At 42.5% G+C, this 20787-nt stretch overlaps 1 protein-coding gene across 1 annotated transcript in view; it reads left to right on the top strand.

The window, feature by feature from the left end:
• Positions 1 to 19589, top strand: part of OTUD6B (OTU deubiquitinase 6B) — a 28140-nt gene extending 8551 nt beyond the window's left edge. Inside the window, exons 4-7 of the mRNA XM_089679684.1 lie at positions 6697 to 7009; positions 11594 to 11655; positions 15815 to 15921; positions 18730 to 19589. Of these exons, the coding sequence (XP_089535810.1) occupies positions 6697 to 7009; positions 11594 to 11655; positions 15815 to 15921; positions 18730 to 18805 (558 nt within the window). The 3' untranslated portion in view covers positions 18806 to 19589. The remainder of the gene's footprint in view (positions 1 to 6696; positions 7010 to 11593; positions 11656 to 15814; positions 15922 to 18729) is intronic.
• Positions 19590 to 20787: the final 1198 nt, after the last annotated feature.

The following is a 20787-nucleotide window of genomic DNA, read 5'->3' as shown; positions in this document are numbered from 1 at the left end:
AAACGCAAGAAACAAATGTGTATAGGAACTATACATACAGTAGGTCCTAGAAACGTAATTGCCAGTCTGATATTCTGCAGATGAACCCTTTCACTCCCTCTAACCCACATCATACATACTCCAATCAGATGATTCCTCATCCAAAGTTACAAACCAGAGAACTTTACATGACATGTGGAACAGTTATCTGCAGAAACATATAACGCATATACTCCAATGAGCAGATTTCCTGCTGGAAGAGGTATTCCTGATATCTCTGCTGTACCATTTACTTGTATGAAAACGTTTACTGCTCTCTTTGCATTGTTTCCTTTGTGTGGAATCCTTGGTGTTCCTGTCAGTCCCTCTACTTTCCTATTAAAAACTGACCATACTAAGCAGGAGAGCACAGCATGGTCAGAATGATTGAACTTGTCCTAACCAACCCCCCTCCCCCCACACACAGTCTTTCATTGGGAAGATCAGTGTGCTGCTCTTTCTCATTCCTGAGCTCCTTATGCAGCTGAGAACAGAGGGTATGTGATCACTTATAAAAGGGAAAAGGGTTTTACTTTTTCTTTTTTGTTCTTTTTATATCTAAACAAAAATGTTTTGCCTTTCATTTCTATTTTAATCTGAATGGGTTATTTTACAAGGTGAGGGTTTACAATTACTTTAAGGTAAAAAGAGCAAAAATACAGACTATATTGCAATGACTGCAATAGGTAGGGAGATCTCTGAACTCAGGTGGGATGATCTTACCAAGTGGTATAGAATAGAGATGCACTCTGCCAACATCTACACAAATCCAATATGTAAACTTTAGCTACAAGTTCCATTTTAATTTTGCTGAATTTCATGTCTTCGAATACATATAGATCATTAGTGCTCATACATGCATATTTCATTACCAGTATGCAAAATTAGACTTTTTGGGAGCTAGGAGTTTGCTGCATGATCCTAAAAGTGATGTCCAGCAACCCATTGATCGAGATCTACCAGTCAATTACAGGCATGTGGCAGGTATTTCGCAACCATCCTTGCTGTGGCACCAGCTCCTGATTCCGCCTGACACCTCTCAGACTTCAGATAACAGCAGAAAATGTGAAGGCAGAGCCAAGGAAAGTCCTATGTTCCTCCTCATCTCTGATGTGTCATATGACACAGTTGAGGGGAGACATGGGAGGACACACTGCTATACCTTGTACAGTGTACTATATACTACTGACCCCCTGCACTCTGCTGTACATACTCCGACCCCTGGACTGAATTACTGCTTACTCTTGACCTCTTCTTACCTTCCTTACTTTCTTAATAGGGTCATCTTCTGGAAAACATACTGCACCCTGGTGATCTTTGATTTTTTCCATGTTGTTCAGGTAGATCACTAGATCTTCAGGGTTGCTTACCCCTGTCTTAATGGTAATGTATAGCCAAAACCTTTTTTTTTGGATGAAGTAGAGAAATTTAGAACCTTTTAAAGTATGTTTTGCTTTCTGTATCCCGACAAAGACTGTTCACCCTCTCTGTTTTGTCCTGGTGATCATTGTTGCTGAGACAGAAAGTGATGGGAAATTCAAAATGTTAGCGTTGTCAGAACAAGAGCTGAGGGTAAATCCTCCAATGAGGACATCTGTTTTTGTGACACCTGTTTAAAAGAGGAATTTCCCTCACTTTGTAGAGACTTTTCAGTTATTTTTCTGGGACAGGAAGTAAAGGGAAATCATATGAAGGAAAAATTAAACTTGCTTACCCCCTCCCTACTCCTTGGCTATACATGAACTTTAAAGGATAGGTATGCTTGTAAAGTTCTGCTTTAAAACAGACCTTGCAGTAAAATGCACAATCTTTTTATACTGTCAGGGTCCCCTACCACTCTAAAAAATACCTAATTTTACTAGTTTTAAAATGTACCAGTGAAGAAAAAAGTTATATTTTATACTTGCCTACCCCTGTCTTGTGCCCGTGGCACCTAGGTGAGGATTACATCTAATACCTTCAAGCTAGATCCTGGGGAACACAAACCAGCTGAAATCTTGTGAGAAAACACTCTAGTCTATTGCAAGAGCATCTTCTGGTGAGATTTCTCCTGCTGTGCATTGCCCAAAAATTTTCATAAAAGGTCAGTGACAATACGGCCAATGATGCTGGTACGTTTACAGGTACATTTTGGAACTACTAACCTAAGAAGGTTGTTTAAAGGGGACGGGGAGCCAGACATTATATGCCGATCTTGCATTGCACTGCAAGGTCTTCTTTAGGTTACCTACCTTGAATTTTATACTCCCCTGTCCACAATGAGCTGCAAAAACACCGCTCACCCCGGGTCTATCATTGGGGTTCATAATAGATTGTCTCTGTTGGAATGAAGCAGGTTTTCTCTTTGAATCCGCTAAATAATTGATGGGATAGCTGGAATGTTTTGCAGCCACGCAGCTTCCTGGGGGGGTTGTAACATAAAGGATGGCTATACAAAAGTATGGCTTTCCTTTAACCATGTGCTACCTGGTCACAGTAGGTTGGGTGGCAGTTGCAGGCTCAGCAACGTAAAAAAATGTTGTTGGCTTGCCTCTGGGTTTGGGGTACGCATGCCCGCACCTTCTACTGACCTCCGATGTGGTTGGACACAGTGAAATATTGTCAGCAAGTTTCAGCCAGTGATTTAAGGCTGAGACCTAATGATCAGCTGTGTCCAATCACAGCACAGAGTCCTGTGTTTACAAACACATAGGACAGTGGTTCTCAATCTTCCTAATGCCGCGACCCTTTAATACAGTTCCTCATGTTGTGGTGACCCCCAACCATAAAATTGATTTAGTTGCTACTTCAGAACTGTAATTTTGCTACTATTATGAACTGTAATGTAAATATCTGATATGCAGGATGTATTTTCATTGTTACAAATTGAACATACTATTACTTCCACACTGACACCAATGGTGGGGCACTATTCATCCCACACTGGCACTAATGATGGGGCACTATTCCTCCCACACTGACACTAATGATGGGGCACTATTCCTCCCACACTGGCACTAATGATGGGGCACTATTCCTCCCACACTGACACTAATGATGGGGCACTATTCCTCCCACACCGACACCAATGATGGGGCACTATTCCTCCCACACTAACACCAATGATGGGCCACTATTCCTCCCACTGACACCAACGATGGGTTACTATTACTTCCACACTGACACCAATGATGGGGCACTATTCCTCCCACACTGGCACTAATGATTGGGCACTATTCCTCCCACTGACACCAATGATGGTGCCCCATCATTAGTGTCAGTGTGGGAGGAATAGTGCCCATCATTGGATTGGTATCAGTGGGAGGAATAGTGCCACATTGTTGGTGTCAGTGGGAGGAATAGTTCCCCATCATTGGTATTAGTGGGGTGGAATAGTGCCCCATCATTGGTATCAGTGGGAGGAATAGTGCCCCATCATTGGTGTCAGTGGGAGGAATAGTGCCCCATCATTGGTGTCAATGTGTGTGTGGGGGGGGGGGGGGATAGTGCCCCATCATTGGTGTCGGGGGGGGACGACGACTAATAGTGCCCCATCGGTGTCAGTGGGGGGGGGGAAATAGTGCCCCATCGTTGATGTCAGTGGGGGGAGGAATAGTGCCCCATCGTTGGTGTCAGTGGGGGGAGGAATAGTGCCCCATCATTGGTGTCAGTGGGGGAGAAATAGTGCCCCATCATTGGTATTAGTGACACCAATGATGGGGCACTATTACTCCCACTGACACCAATGATGGGGCACTATTCCTCCCCCCACTGACACCAACGATGGGGCACTATTCCTCCCACTGACACCAATGATACTTACCTTGCTGACCCCTGCTCCAGCCTGGGCTTGCTCCCTCTCTCTCCCATCTACAGCCAGCATACCTGGCTGCAGCAGCCTCATCTGCACGGTACAGACATTTACCGGTCAGCTGTCTTCTTTCTCCGGCCATTCTCCTCCTCTTCACTCGCTCCGGCAGCTCCCTCACTCGATCTTCTTTGATCTTCACGCTGTCGCTTGGCTCCTCCTCTCTTAGCTCCACCTCCTCGTCGGTGATTGGCTGCGTGCGTGCCTTTCCTGAACTACAGTTCCGGTGGCCAATCACCGGAGAGGAGGTGGAGCTGTTGAGTGATCCCGGGAGTGTGGCCAGATGACAGGGACGGCATGTCATCCCGCCCACACATCATGATCCAGGGAAATGAAGACACTAGACAACCTCTCCACCCCTCCTCTAGCAGCGTGTGTGTTTTCAGATGGTCTTAAGCGACCCCTGTGAAAGGGTCGTTTGACCCCCAAAGGGGTTGCAACCCACAGGTTGAGAACCGCTGACATAGGACTTTGTACAGAGAGCAGTGATCTGGGTGTTTCTTCTCCCTAAAAAGTAGGGAGAAAAAAACAGCCAAATCTCATAGTAAATACAGAACATATTACACAAATTACACTTGTTAGGCATTCAGTTAAACACTTGATTGCCCCTTGATGGTAACCTCTTTTTAGTCAGTGTCATTAGTGCAGTGACAGTGTACAGTACTATATTTGATCACTGTATTAGTGTCACTAGTTATGTCAGTGTACCTCCCAGTAAATCGCTGATCATCGCCATTACCAGCTTGGAGTCATAACTGTGTAAAATCCCAGAGAATGGGACTGCCATTACTGGCCATCTATTAAAAAAATACTTGTTGCTTGGCTGCAATGCTAACTCTCTGGCTACAGTACTTTTGAAGTAATTGAACTGGAACCAGTATACAGTCAGGTCCATAAATATTGGGACATCGACACAATTCTAACATTTTTGGCTCTATACACCACCACAATGGATTTGAAATGAAACAAACAAGATGTGCTTTAACTGCAGACTGTCAGCTTTAATTTGAGGGTATTTCATCCAGATCAGGTGAACGGTGTAGGAATTACAACAGTTTGCATATGTGCCTCCCACTTGTTAAGGGACCAAAAGTAATGGGACAATTGGCTTCTCAGCTGTTCCATGGCCAGGTGTGTGTTATTCCCTCATTATCCCAATTACAATGAGCAGATAAAAGGTCCAGAGTTCATTTCAAGTGTGCTATTGCATTTGGAATCTGTTGCTGTCAACTCTCAAGATGAGATCCAAAGAGCTGTCACTATCAGTGAAGCAAGCCATCCTTAGGCTGAAAAAACAAAACAAACCCATCAGAGAGATAGCAAAAACATTAGGCGTGGCCAAAACAACTGTTTGGAACATTCTTAAAAAGAAGGAACGCACCGGTGAGCTCAGCAACACCAAAAGACCCGGAAGACCACGGAAAACAACTGTGGTGGATGACCGAAGAATTCTTTCCCTGGTGAAGAAAACACCCTTCACAACAGTTGGCCAGATCAAGAACGTTCTCCAGGAGGTAGGTGTATGTGTGTCAAAGTCAACAAACAAGAGAAGACTTCACCAGAGTGAATACAGAGGGTTCACCACAAGATGTAAACCATTGGTGAGCCTCAAAAACAGGAAGGCCAGATTAGAGTTTGCCAAACGACATCTAAAAAAGCCTTCACAGTTCTGGAACAACATCCTATGGACAGATGAGACCAAGATCAACTTGTACCAGAGTGATGGGAAGAGAAGAGTATGAAGAAGGAAAGGAACTGCTCATGATCGTAAGCATACCACCTCATCAGTGAAGCATGGTGGTGGTAGTGTCATGGCGTGGGCATGTATGGCTGCCAATGGAACTGGTTCTCTTGTATTTATTGATGATGTGACTGCTGACAAAAGCAGCAGGATGAATTCTGAAGTGTTTCGGGCAATATTATCTGCTCATATTCAGCCAAATGCTTCAGAACTCATTGGACGCCGCTTCACAGTGCAGATGGACAATGACCCAAAGCATACTGCAAAAGCAACCAAAGAGTTTTTTAAGGAAAAGAAGTGGAATGTTATGCAATGGCCAAGTCAATCACCTGACCTGAATCCGATTGAGCATGCATTTCACTTGCTGAAGACAAAACTGAAGGGAAAATGCCCCAAGAACAAGCAGGAACTGAAGACAGTTGCAGTAGAGGCCTGGCAGAGCATCACCAGGGATGAAACCCAGCGTCTGGTGATGTCTATACGTTCCAGACTTCAGGCTGTAATTGACTGCAAAGGATTTGCAACCAAGTATTAAAAAGTGAAAGTTTGATTTATGATTATTATTCTGTCCCATTACTTTTGGTCCCTTAACAAGTTACAACATAAGCCAACTGTTGTAATTCCTACACTGTTCACCTGATTTGGATGTAAATACCCTCAAATTAAAGCTGACAGTCTGCAGTTAAAGCACATCTTGTTTGTTTCATTTCAAATCCATTGTGGTGGTGTATAGAGCCAAAAATGTTAGAATTGTGTTGGTGTCCCAATATTTATGGACCTGACTGTATATGTTGAGAGTCTAAAGTTTTTATCTGCATACATGTTCTGGGTTTATGACTACAGTTATTGAAGCCAGTGGGTCAGCATGCAAGGCATCTAGCTTGTGTAAAATGAGAAATCAGCAATGGCAGCTTCCTTGTTCCTCTCTCCCTTAAGATGGAGTTATGAAATAAACACAGTGGCCATTGCTTTTTCAGTTGAAGCAATATTCTATATGTGACCAAATGTAGTGTCCAGAGCGGGCTTAAATATTGTGGAAACTTTACTTTTCCATGGAGTTCTTCCTACCAGGTTTTCTTATGCTTTCCAGGAGAAGAAGGCAGCCTTGGAGAAAGAGAGGGATGAGCGTATAGCAGAAGCTGAAATTGAGAACCTGTCTGGAGCTCGGCACCTGGAAAGTCAGAAACTTGCCCAAATCCTATCAGAGAGACAACAGCAGATCAAACATATCCCATCAGATGGTCACTGCATGTACAGAGCTATTGAACATCAGTTGAAGGAACGGGCTGTGAATCTGACTCTTTCCAATCTCAGGCACCAAACTGCGGACTACATGCAGAGCCATGCAGATGACTTCCTGCCATTCCTAACCAATTCTGCCACAGGGGACTTGTACACCCAGGGTGAGATGTATTTGTGTCAAAATGTATCCAAGTATCTATGTCTTTTTGCAATTGTGCTGGCATGCTAGTGTGTACCAGTAATCATTTGAAAAGGATTAGGGCTCATTCATACTAAGAACTGCATTGGAATCGCACAGAAACGCTGTGCCGGCTCCTGTGCAATTCACATGCTGTTCTGTGCAGTTTCAGCTGATTCATTTTGAATAAGCTGAAATTGCATGGCACCAAAAGTAGTGCATGCGTTACTTTTTGAAATGCACTGCAACCAGATGGCATGGTGCTTTGGCAAATGCACTGCTTTTGTGACCTACGTTTGCTGAATCATTACCTTTACACTGACCCCTCTTGCAAGGGCAGTGAGATTGGAATGTGCTATGGGAAACAGCAAGGGAACGCGGGTTTCCCGCACCACATTCTAGTGGGAATGGACTCTTAGAGTAATCCTGAGCAAGGGCATTTTGGCTGTGAGAGCCACAAATGCTCTAGGAATCATGAGTACCATTAACCGCACATCTCGTCGGGTCATTATGAAGGTATTGCTTTTGTGATTGGTAATGTATTTTAAGTCTCAAGCCTGTGGACAGTTTTGGGCCCTGGAGCATTGAAGAGTCCTCTGTTGAAGTGTACCTAAGCCACAAATAAAAATGTAATATATTGCAGCTTACAAGTTGTAAAATTTAGTGGCTGCAGTTTTCTTTTTTCAGGCAAATATTTTCAGCAAGTACAGAAAATACATGTTTATCCTGCCAGACATGCTCTGTCCTTGTTGCTTCCTGTAATCGTAACAAAAAGCAAAAACTTCATAATTTTTTTTATGTGTGTTTTACTAACCCCATCGATAACAATACAAAAATATTATTTTGCACTTAGTGTATACACAGAGCAGCACCCACTAAACTTTGGAATATTGGATATCAGAATCTATATATACACAAATGAGTGCACATCCACACGAATAAAAGTCCACAAATGTCAAGTGAAAACAGTCATTTGCAAATCTTCTGCAAAAAAACAGTGAAGTCCAGGAACAAGTGAAAACATTCAACTATCTAACAACTCTGTGAATGTGACTTGAAGATACAACCAAGGCACTCGTGCCTTTCACTAATATAAGGTTGGCTTCTTACCACATGTGAAAGATCCCCACCACAGGGATCAGCCAGACATGTAATCAACAGAGCTCCAGACATTCATCAATGGCAAAAGCAGGACACCAACGTCCAGTTTCAGTGATTCCAAGGATCAGCAAAATAGAGCCGCATCCTTATTCCTGGAGGAGAACAGAGGCCACACATAGTGTAAAACCACCAATTTATTTAAAACAATAGATAGGTACTTACTATGGTAAAAGAAAATACAGCATGTCCTGATGCCACTGTACATCCATAAAAAAGAGGGCTGGCGGAATGAATATATCTAGACCCATCGATGGGTCTAGGTATACAAATTCAGCCAGTTATCTTTTTTTATTGTACAGTGGCAGCTGCATAGGAGCCTATATAAACTACATTAGATGTCAGTAGCGTTTGCTCCTGTTCCCTTGATGACACTGTTTGATGGTGAAACATGATGGGTGGGGCCTAACTTGTGATGTCAGTGCGCTCCTTGGAATCACTGAAACCGGACGTTGGTGTCCTGCTGTTGCCATTGATGAATGTCTGGAAGTCTGTTAGTATTATTATTATACAGGAATTATATAGCGCCAACAGTTTGCTCCGCGCTTTACAATATAACGGGAGACAATACAGTTCAATACAAGAGGGTTAGGAGGGCCCTGCTCCTTGGAGCTTACAATCTAAGAAATTCCATGCCTGGCTGATCCCTGTGGCGGGGATGTTTCATATGTGGTAAGAGGCCGTCTTTATTTGTGGTAAAGGGCGTGAGTGTCTTGGTCGTCTCTTCAGGACACATTCACAGAGTCGGTGGATAATTGAATATTTTCACTTGTTCCTGGACTTTACTTGTTTTTTGGGGTTTTTTTTTTTAGATTTGCACATCACTGATGTTTTCATCTGATGTTTGTGGACTTTTATTTGTGTGGATACACACTCATTGTATGTGTGTATATATATATATATATATAAGTCCATCAATACACCATGTAATGGAGATTAACAATAGCTGCCACAGCTCTCTTCATAAATACAGTGGAGACATCAGTTTAGCCACAGAGGGACAGAACTAGTTGTTTTCAGGCTCACCAGGTCAAAATAAAGAGAAAAAAAGAAAACAAACAAAAAGAAAATCTTCCATGTGGTGGCTGCATTAAAGTGCCCCTTTCAGCAGATGATCACTTGTATGTAAAACGTACCAGCAAAAGGAAAACTGCAGACTATATACCTTTCTGGTTGCTTCATTGCTCTGCTGGAAATGTTCAACCAGTCAGATAGGGGGTAGATACCTGTTTCCCTCCACCCACACGATTGTGTTCTGACAGTGGGAGATTTCCCAGTCGTCAGTATGCAGTGATCACTGCTGGTGGCTACAGCCAGCAGCAGTGATCGTATGGGAAAAAACCTGACAGGCTGGTTGTACTGAAATCCATTCATAGGTAGACTACAGTTCAACCAGCCTGCCCATATGTGGATCAAAATTCAGCCAGTTCAACAGGAACCGGCTGAATTTCGATCCATCTATGGGCCGGCTTAAGTCTATGCAGTCTTCCATGTATTTTTTTATTCTTGAGTTTTTACTTATATCCTTACTGGAATTGATAAATCAGGAGTAACACAAGGGATCCTATGCTTACCTTTCTTGGAGAAAAAAAAATATTCTAGGCTACCTTGAGTTCTGCTTATGTGACCAGAAGTCTAGGCCTTTGGCTGCATCTGCTAGTAGGCGCTCAGATCTTTGTCTTTAGCTGAGCCGTCCCAGTGCCTGGACGTTTAGTTATCTGAATAGTACTGAAGGGAAACCAGGACAGCATTTTCCCTAGGACAGGTAAGTATTTCAGGCCTTCCATTACTCTATTAATCCATCCCATTCCCTAATATTTGAGTCTTGATCCACTATATAGATTGTACTTTGTGTGGATAGCCAGCAGAGGGCACACTTGCCTTACATTTTATTCCCTATACTAGAACTGATTGAATTGTAAGTTCACCTTTCAGGAAAAAAAATAATAAATGCACATATATTTGCAAAAATATGCATTTATTATTTCTCCCCACAGGAGCATGACACCTGTGATCCACTGAGCAATGTCAGGCTTCTGTACACTCTCCCTCCAGCTTTATTGCGTCTACCTCTGTACAGGATTTCAGTTGAAAGCAGGAGGAAGAGTGAATGGACTATGAGTGTGCTGATCAGCTTGTTGCATGGTCCTTAGAAACTACAGGTTCATCTGCTGTGGTGACAGACGGGACTGTTTATTCATTCACAGATTGCTGTTAATGAATGACAGCAGCTGCAGGGGAGAGTAACCCATCTGCTGCAACAGTGAAGGGGGGGGAGGGTGAGTAGGCTCTCCCAGTGGACCCTAAATATGAGTGTAACGTGTTCCAAAGGTGAACCTATCCTTTAAAATGTAATTGAATTGCCCTGAATTTTCTAACACATTCAATGCTCACCTTTCAGAGGTTCACTTTATCCTTTATGGCAGCTTTATTAGCTTGGGATATGTTGGGCTCTTCTATGCTTCTGTTTTTTTAACTCCCTAAAGTGCTGTGGAGTCAAGGTGAATTCTGATGGTGACATGGATTTATCTAGGAATAAATTGTTCTATATCATCTAATTGCAAATGTTCCAATCCCCTCATCCAGTGGCTGTATGCATATTCAGTATTCACCCATCTGCTGCCGGGGTCAATTAAATTTGAATAGCTAAAGCTCTAAAAGTTTTCATGTTTCACTTCTGGAGGGTTGAGGTGTTCAGTCTGCTCTTAGGGTTGCACAGAAAAAGGTTTTTGCAGATAGGCAATGGCAGTATTCAGGTTTCCACGTCCATTCCTATTGGCTGTCCAGCACCAGGGTTCTCTCAGGGTCCAGCTGGATTAGCAGTCCCCTGTACCCAGAAATGGCGCCAATGAGGGATCAGGATGTTGGACCTAAGTGACTATAACTTGCTTCACCACTTACATTAAGCAAAAAGCCTTCCAGGATGTGGGAAGTGGGTGATTGTTTGTTTTTTTTAATGGAGAAAATCTTTGAAAACACCCTGTAGCATTTTTGGCTGTGACCATCCTGCGTAAGTGCAGATTATTCCTGTAACATTTGCTTCCTGGAATCCATCTGCCCTTAGCTCAGACATGCAGGCAGGATGGTGTACTTAGCAGAGAACGCCTCCTGAAGACTCCTGGGATGTATGACATCATTTGCCTGGGCCTGACAACTAGGAAGTGACTGAAGAAGTGTAGGAAAACTTTAAAACCAGTAAATATAATATACTTTCCTATCTATTTACTAATGTTAGCAGCATAAGGTTTAAAAATAGTCGATGCTGATTGAGAGAATGAAGTTCCACTTTAAGTGTCATACCAGTGATTGGATTTAGTTTCTAGCAGTGTTATTCTTTGGATAGGGGTTCACTTCATCCTCTTAGTTTGAATGACAGTTTAGTATAATTGTGTCACATTTTCTTACACAGATGAGTTTGAGAAGTACTGCAGTGAAATTGCAAACACACCAGCATGGGGCGGACAGTTGGAGGTAAGAATCAACCTTTTTGTTGTTGAGCAAAAATGCCCATTTGTAACAAATTATCAGGATAGGGTTGCCCAACCTTAAACCAGAAAGCAGAATTAAACCCTCCCATCCACCAAGGAAGGCGCCATCTTGGTCTCTATTTAGATCTGCAGGTACCCTGGTGTTGCTCATGTGATCAGCTGTGACACCAGCCATTTAATAAGCACACTGGCAACTATGACAGTTCTCACCTTGCCTTGATTGTAGCCTACTCCTTACACGTGCTAGTAGGCAGAATGTGAATGAAATGCAGCAGAAATCAATATTGTTGTGTTTGATTAAAGTGGTTGTAAAGGTAGAACGTTTTTTACCTTAACCACTTCATGTCCGGACACTTTCACCCCCTTCCTGTCCAGGTCAATTTTCAGCTTTCAGCGCTGTCACATTTTGGGTCATGCAACACTACCCATATGAATTTTTTAGCATTTTTTTGAGACAGATAAAACTTTATTTTGGTGGTGTTTATTCACCACTGGGATTTTTATTTTTTTTGCTATATAAACGAAAAAGTCCAAAAATTTTGAAAAAGTGTAATAATCTTTCTTCATAAATCTTGGCCACAATTTATTCAGTTATCTTTTTAGTAAAAAAAAAAAAAAAAAAACTCAAATTAGTTAATAACCAAAAATTATAATTTTTAAAACATTTTTTTTTTTTTTTACATTTTTTTTGTTTTTAACATACTGTCACCCTAGCAGTACAGTGTCACCATAGTGACACTGTACTACTTGTGGAGGGTGATGAAGATTTTTTTTTTTTTTACACTGATTGCTTTTACACCCATAAAGGCTGTAAAAGCAATCATTTCTCCTTCTCTCTGGCTGCATTCTTGCAGCTATTGAGAAATGCTGTGTGAGCTGTGATTGGTCACAGCTTGTCACATGGTGCAAGGCTGTTGTGAATAGCCTTGTACCATGTGATCTCTGTGATCATTCACAGATTTCACACGTAGTAAGCAATAATGTCAGAAGTGACATCTTGCTTACACCTGTTCATGTGATCACTGATTGGCCAATCAGTGATCACATGATCGGGACCTCACACAGAGGTCCCATACAGCGATCGGTGTTCCGCTGTGTCCTCTGTTATTTTGTAATCCTGCACTTTTCTACTAAGGAAAACTAATCTGTGCACAGGACCCCCCCCCGCCAGCCTCTCCTTATACTTACTTGAGCGCAATCTCAAACCAGCACTTTGCCCAAGAGCAGTGGCTCTCTCCGCTCTTTCTTTTTCTCTTCTCTACAAACATAGAGGCTGCAGCAGGAGCCATTGGCTCCTTTTGGTCTCAATCACAGCCTGTGAGGAGAGAGCAGGGCAGGGCCGAACCACACTGTGTGTGTGTCCGTAGACACAAACGGGGCTCAAGATTAAGCCCTGAGGCCCGGACTGGCCATAGGGCACACCAGACATTTGCCTGGCGGGCTGGGGCCATTCTGCTGCATGTCCTAATAAGAGCGGCCTGTTGATGACCGGGCCACACAGCGGGTGGTAAACAGCGACTGTGGTCCAGACAGAGCTGCCACAAACTGCTGCCGCCGCTCACCTCCCACTATGTAGGGCCTGCAGGAGATGTAGAAGAATGCGGGAGAGATGGCTCCAGTGACCTGCAGGAAGCTCCTGCAGGGGACACACACCTTCCAGGCCGGCCACTGCAGATACAGCCAAACTGAAGGAACAGCGACGGCCTCTCGCCTTCACCAGTCAGCACACCGGAACAGCTGCACAGGGGTGGATTGGGATGTCTCTTTGCTGGTTTGTGCTGTCTCTTTCCTATATGGGGATGTCTCTCTGCAGGATTGAGATGTCTCTACTGGATTGGGCCATCTCTTTGCTGAATATATAGGGGGCACTGTAATTAGGGGCATGACTGCAAGGGGCACTGTAATGTAAAGGGTCCCTTCACAGTGCGGTCCCTTTATATCACATTGCCCCTTTATATTACAGTGCTAAGGACCGACTCCATGAATATCCCATTACCAACTGCCCCCGTGAGCAGATAACCGTATTACCACAAAGAATTAATTCCAGAGGCAGTCCACATGTACAGTATATAGAGTATTGTTTTGGTATTCATTAACATTCATATATCAACTCTGCATGTGGTAAATATCAGGGTGTAGGGTATAAAAATGGATCGCCATTTGTATACTCTAAAATGTGGTTGTTTGAGCATTTATATTAGATGTTCAGACATTTTATATGTATCCTGATAATTGTCAGTAAGGCCCCATTCACGCTTGTGAATGGGGCCATTGTTGATTACATGTGGGAGATCCAGCTGGGGTCCTCAGCGATTAGCTGTGGGCGGCCGCCCTATTGAAAGCAAAGGAAGGCTGATGGCTCCAGCAGCTAATCATGGCTACTCACATGTAATCGCTGGTGCAGAGATTACCTGCGATGATTGACCTTGGATGCAGACAGTTTCCATTTGCAATTACAAGCAAGCAGCTGCAGTTGGCTGTGGGATCTGTCAGCCTCCAATTGCTTTCAATAGGGCTGCCACCCACAGCTGCTCGCTGGGAACCCTGAAGGCTCTTGCGCATATATTCAGTAACAGCCCATTTGCAAATGTGAATGGGGCCTTAGGGTATTTGTTATGTGTGTACTGATCAGAGCGATATACAATCTAGTATAATTACCAGTAGGTAAATTTTTTTTTTTTTTTAAACCGCTTACCCGCAGCCATATAGCAAATATACTGCTATACGGCAGCACGGGTGCGCAAAATCACGTGTATATATATATATGTGATTTCGCATTTCCGAGTAGGGGGAGCGCACGAGCCCTATGTGCGGCACCATTCGCATCTCCCGGCCGGTGATTACCGACAATCACCAACAGGGTGGAAGACTGTTTTGTTTACAGCCTTCCTCCCTGTCAGCTCGGGCACACTGCTCAGGATGGCTGTGCACAGCACAGCCATCCCGATCAGTGTGCTTACAGTGAAGCACACACCCCCCGCCCCCTAGTAACACACTCCCTACACACAGTTAACCCTTTGATTGCCCCTCACATTAACCCCTTCTTGCCCAGTGTCATTAGTACAGTGTCAGTGATGTTTTTTTTAGCACTGATCACTGTATTGTTGTCACTGGGGATGTCAGTGACACCAAGTTAGTTCCCCCCCCCAGTGTCAGAATGCCCGCCGCAGCCCTGCTAAAAGTTGCTGATCGCCGCCATTATTAGTAGGAAAAAAAATCCCAATATCTATACCGCCATTTGAAAATGCTATAACTTTCACGTAAACGAATTAATTTACACGTATTGGGATTTTTTTTTAGCAAAGACATGGAGCAGAATACATTTTGTCCAAAATATTGTTTTTTTTTTCTCAAAATTGTCAGCCTTTTTTTGCTTTTAGCACAAAAAATAAAAAACGCAGAGGTAATCAAATACCACTGAAAGGAAGCTCAATTTGTGGGGAAAAAAGGATGTAAATTTCATCTGGGTGTGGCATTGCATGACCGCGCAATTGTCAGTTAAAATAATGCAGCGCCATAACGCAAAAAATGGCCTGGTCAGGAAGGGGGGAAAATCCTGTGGAGGGAAAGTGGTTAAAGTCAAGTTGTCAAGGAACCCTGTCCTTTTCATTGATGAAAGTATTGATGCATTTTAAATGTATTTGAAGATCAAAATACTTGCAAAGATTTGCACATCCAAATTGACGAAGGGTGCTATCCTGAATATTTTAGTATACAATGTAAATTTGAAAAAAAATAGGATGAAGTAAATAATCTGGAGGTCCATTCCTAATAAACTGAATTGCATTCCAGTGCTACGTCTGTCTGCTCATTCTTGGCCAACCATCTGACACTATACCTTAGTATGTCCAAAGATGGTCCTTTTACATACCAGCTCTGTGGAATCATGTGAGGATTGGGGTATATAGGGCTTTTCCAGGTGTTGATAATGAGCCCTTTGATTGTCGTACACATTATATCACACACGTTTTACAAGTTGTTATTACATCTCTATACACAATCTGAGCTTTCCCTTTTAGTATGTGAAAATGAAAGGACAGAAGTACTAATTATAACGTGTGTGTGTGTTTGTGTTTGTGTTTTGCTGTCTCAAATATGATTTTTGGGATGATCACATTTTGTAACCTGTTTTCTGTTTATAGCTCAGGGCTTTGTCTCACATCCTGAAGACCCGTATAGAAGTCATCCAAGCAGACTCCTCCCCTATTTTTATTGGTGAGGAGTACATGGGGACACCAATCACTGTAGTGTAAGTATCCTGTTGGCCAATTTATAACTAGCTATTAATGACCTTGAAGTAAAACCTACTAATCTTGTCAGAATGTCAGAGGTATCCTATGTCCTCTGCACGCTTCTGTGTTCTCTATGTAATCCCCCCCCAGCTCTTGGCTTGGGACTACAAGTCCTTTAATATCTATTTATGCTTTGGAGATGAGGACAGAGGAGTGGATTGAGTAATTTAGCAAAATCAAGCTGGTACCCAGCCCACAAAAATGCTGTGTTATTTGTGCTCAGCGGGAAAATAGATGATTATTGTTCAGTGACTTTTACTGAAATAAGAAGAGCTGACATTTGTTTGAAGAATATATTCATTGGGTTTGAGGGTAATGGGAAACCTTGAAGATAAAGACGTGCTTGAAGGCTAAGTTCACCTCTAAGAAAAAAATTATTAAATGCACATATTTAGCAAAATGTGCATTTATGTATTCATTTTCAACTGGAAAGCCACAATCCATAGATTTCAGGTGAAGCCCCGCACAGCCACATTGATTTTAAACGTGACAGCGGCTGTGAAGGAGAGGAACCCCCACATGCTGACATGGGAAGGGGGGGGGGTTCTGGGGTGGGAAGCAGGTGCTTAGGGACATGTTACATCCTAAATATGGGTGTAACATTATCCTATATGTGAACTTCGGAGACCTTCTATTCAGATCTAGCAGCCTGCCACTTTGCTTATAGTAGTATGTACTGTTTGAATAATAAACCATCCTTCAATCGGAAATCTCCAGACAGGAAAACTGGCATAGTCTAAGTTTCATGGGACAAAGTCCTATTAATGCAGTCACTTTCAATGAAGACTAAAACTGACACTATCGTTTTGCCTATAAATACTGTACAGTGCCAAATACATACAACTTGTGGCTTCTTCAGTTAAGTGACACTAAATATCCAAGACCAATGAATCCGACACAAAAGTGAGGGAAACATCACAAAAGAAATTTTGAAAATTGTCACTGACTATATTCTACTGAAAATACTATTTGCCTGGCTATCATGCACACCCCACTGTATTCAGTACTTTCTGACCTATAACAATATGGAAATAAACTGTTCTGACTGTATACTTTGTGGTCAGTGACTTAGAAAGTGATGAAAACAGAGAGTCAGTATGACAGGCTTGCAGCTAGCATTACAGCACACCTACTATTTCCCCCCATTCAGATCAAAGCAACAGGTTTGTTTGAATCCCCCTCGCCCAACCTCTTCCCAGCATGCACATAACTTTCCTTGAAGCTGAACTCTGGGGAAAGAAAGCATTCTCCTTTGCAGTGGAGCTGCCCCTGCACTGAGAGTATTTTCTGATCATTTAAGCCTAGGGGGCTGCAAAAAGCCATTCTACTTACCCAATCCTTTACTCCCAACAGGCTGTATCACCCTACAGCTTCTTCTCCCCTATGCTTCATTGGTCGCAGGTCTTCTGATGTCATCAAGGCCAATGTAGAGCCCATTGCCTTGCATTGGACATGAGGATGCTGGGTGACAATCCACTGCTATGGGAGTAGAGGAGAGTGTCAGCTGGCAGAGGAACAGAGAATTGGGTGTGTAATTTTTGCCACCCTCCCCACCTAGATTTAAGCGAAGCCTCACTACAAGGGAGCAATTTTACTTTCCATGGAGATGGGCTTTAACTCCCCATTGCTATGCTATGTTTAGTGTCAGAAGCTGAAGGAAATATCTGAAATAAATGCTTTACAGATGTAGAGGGGCATGTGACTCGCTTCATGTGAAGACGTTGAGTTAGAGTGAGAAAGTCACGAAAAACTACTTCTGCGCAATTACTGTATCCACTTTAAAACTCATAAGCTAAAAAATAACAAAATTGACTCAAAAACCTATTTTTATTTAAATGTCAAGTGCAGCAATGACTAACCTACAGAAAAGCTGCAGAACAGACTGATCAATGGTATGGGAATGCTGTGCTAACTGGCAGTACTCTGCTGTCACCTTGTGGTTATGTTTGTATATTACAGTCTCCTTTGTTTCATGTTTTGCCATGAACTAGACTGTCTTATGTCCTTTAGTTATGAATGGAAATAAATTGAAAAAAAAACCCATAAAAATAAAATATATATATTAATTTATTTTTATTTAATTTTTCTTTTAAGATTTGGATTTAAATTGTTTGAATTTGAATATCCTTGTTTGTGTCTTTCAGTGTGGTTGTTCCTTTAAAATATTTTTGTTTGCTGTAACCTGCCTTGTCTTCTTTTTCTAGGATAATTTATCATTAATCTTTTTCAAAATTATGAATGGTTGGTGTCAGTATACTTTCAGAAACCTCCCAGTGAAACACTGTTTGTGTGTGTGTGCGCAAGTGTGTCTGTGCAGGATCCTACCTTAAAATATATAATGCAACAATCAAAATGTATACTATGAAAATCGTTATACACTGCTCAGCTTACAGTATAACTATATGTTAATCAGAAGATCACAGCTAGATATACTTTACTCACAAAAACATACACAAATTTGGAGTACTTGGTAATTGTTGACCCTGCTACAAGTAGTTTTGAAGGATTGGTTAGTTTTTGGGAATTTTTTGATTCAATTTGGTATCTTGCAGCTCTTGTTCATGTATGCAAAACTAGAATTATTATTCTTTTTATTATAATAGAGGATTTATATAGCGCCAGGAGTTTGCACAGCACTTTACAAAGTGAGTGCAGACAGCACAGCTACAATACAATTCAATACAAGAGGAATCTGAGGGTCCCAAGAGAATATTATGTATATACTATGCACGTTATGATCATAAACATTTAATTTTTTTTTTCAGATATATGCGACATGCCTATGGACTGGGGGAGCATTATAACTCCATAGAACCACTAAGTGCTACACCTACAGAATAGTTTTCTGTGCCAGATATCTGCTGCTGCCAGAGTCCATTATGATTTATTATCTGGTCTTTAACATAGGAACATTTGTTCCTTCATCACATATATAGGCAGCCATATTAAACGCGGAAGATATTGGTAGCGAACCAGCCAATCAATTCACTAAGAACAACTGTCGTGAACACTGACGATGAAGACCTCTGTGATCAAACTAGTGAATTGATGAGCCAAGGACAGTGGCTGCCTTCACTCTTAGTGGGTACACATTGACTTTTTTTTGGTATTTATCAGACAACCATTTCACAATTTTTAGTCATGGATCAAAAATGGGGGTTAACTGAAACACAACTTATCCCCGAGATGGTCATTTCACATCTGCTGATGAAGAACTGTCATTGAAATCTGTTGAGCACATAAAGGTGAACTCCAGGCAAAGCAAAATGCTGTGCAGTAAATAATCCATAGGTATAATTCCTTCTCTGTGTCAGCATTCTGCTATTACTATGCTGTTTGATAGAAAAGCTGATTATCCACAGCAGATTCCGGCCTATTATAAATATGACTTGCTGGTGATCTGAGCAAAATGTAGACCCACCAACCCTGACTGAGCGTAATCTTTCTACAGACTGGAGGTGCTGGAGTTACATCAGCACAGTGGTTTCTGGAGCTTATGTTTACAACAAAGAAATACTAAGTGGACAAGACCGATCTTATATAGGTTTACCAATGTTGCTTCTCCGTTTAAAAGTAACAGGTAATCCCTGAATATGTTGGTAATAAACATCTTTTGCCTCTGAAATTGTGTGCACTGTGTGATTTTAGAGATAGTGCCCCTATAGCGTTTGACAGGCATTAGACAGGTGTTTGGGAAGCCTTTTTAAGTCTCCCCAAACACCCTATGAGCATTTTTGAGGCGTTTGATAGGCGTTTGCCAAGCGTTAAAACCGCACCACAAACGCCTACAATGAAGTTTAATGGTAGTAACGCTATGCAAACTCCTGCCAGGCATTTGAGGAGCATCACCATAGACTTGAATGGGAGGTTTCAACTCCTCCTGACATGAGGCGTCAATTTTGCCACAACGCTAACACTTCAGTGTGAACAGCACTGTGTGCTGCCATGTGTAGAATTTTCATAGGCGTTTGAGGGGCGTTAAAAACGCTTCCCAAACACCTGTTTAATGCCTGTTAACAGAGCTAGTGTGAACGTAGCCTTAGAGTGGGGATCGGCAACCCATCAATCATGATCTACCTCGATCATGGGGAGGCAATGGGTAGATTACATCTTTTCTTTGCCAAACCCCAGAACTTGGACAGGAGGTGGCAGTTACAGGAACTGGTCCCCTGTATTTTCCTTCTGCAGCAACTGAAAGCCAGCTTCTCCTCTCTCTCCTGCTGGCCTTCAGCTGCTGCAAGAGGAAAATACAGGGATGTAAATGCCACCCCTTCTGTCTAGGTTCCCCTTTCTTCTGCTGTTTGGGCTCCCCATGTGTGCTCCTCTGTTTAGACCCCTGATATTTCATGAAAGTCCCCCAGCAGGGCTGCTAGAAAAAAAAAATGTATAAAAAATATTTACAATATTTAGTTGTAGAAAAATAATAAAGTTAAACTACTGACACCGTCCACTGCTGTACTGACACTGTGGGACAGTGCTTCTTAGGGTGCCTGGTCATTTCCCATTGAGTGCCTATTAGTGGGGTCCCTACAAGTTCCTTACAACTCTAATGGTGTTGTGAAGAAGTCCAGGCTGCAGGCCTGGACTGTAGCGGGGGATCACAGGTCTTTACTTCCAGAAGAAACACCACTGAGGGTCACGTAACAGGGGACTCAGGTGAGTATAAAGGGAGAGTTTAGAAGTGTTTTATGCTAGATTCATACTATGCAGGGTGGTTGTGGGAGCAGGAATCTCAGCTGTTCCCACACCAGCAACCAAAACACACTGCTCTTTAGAGATGTGCAGCACTGCCATTCATTCTTAACTGCACCCCCGCACATCTA

The sequence above is a fragment of the Staurois parvus genome, unplaced genomic scaffold, assembly GCF_062004578.1.
Source record: "Staurois parvus isolate SC_StPar_1 unplaced genomic scaffold, SC_StPar_1.0 ptg000230l, whole genome shotgun sequence".
In the NCBI taxonomy this organism is placed as follows: Eukaryota; Metazoa; Chordata; class Amphibia; order Anura; family Ranidae; genus Staurois; species Staurois parvus.
This window is presented reverse-complemented; position numbering and strand designations above follow the sequence as displayed.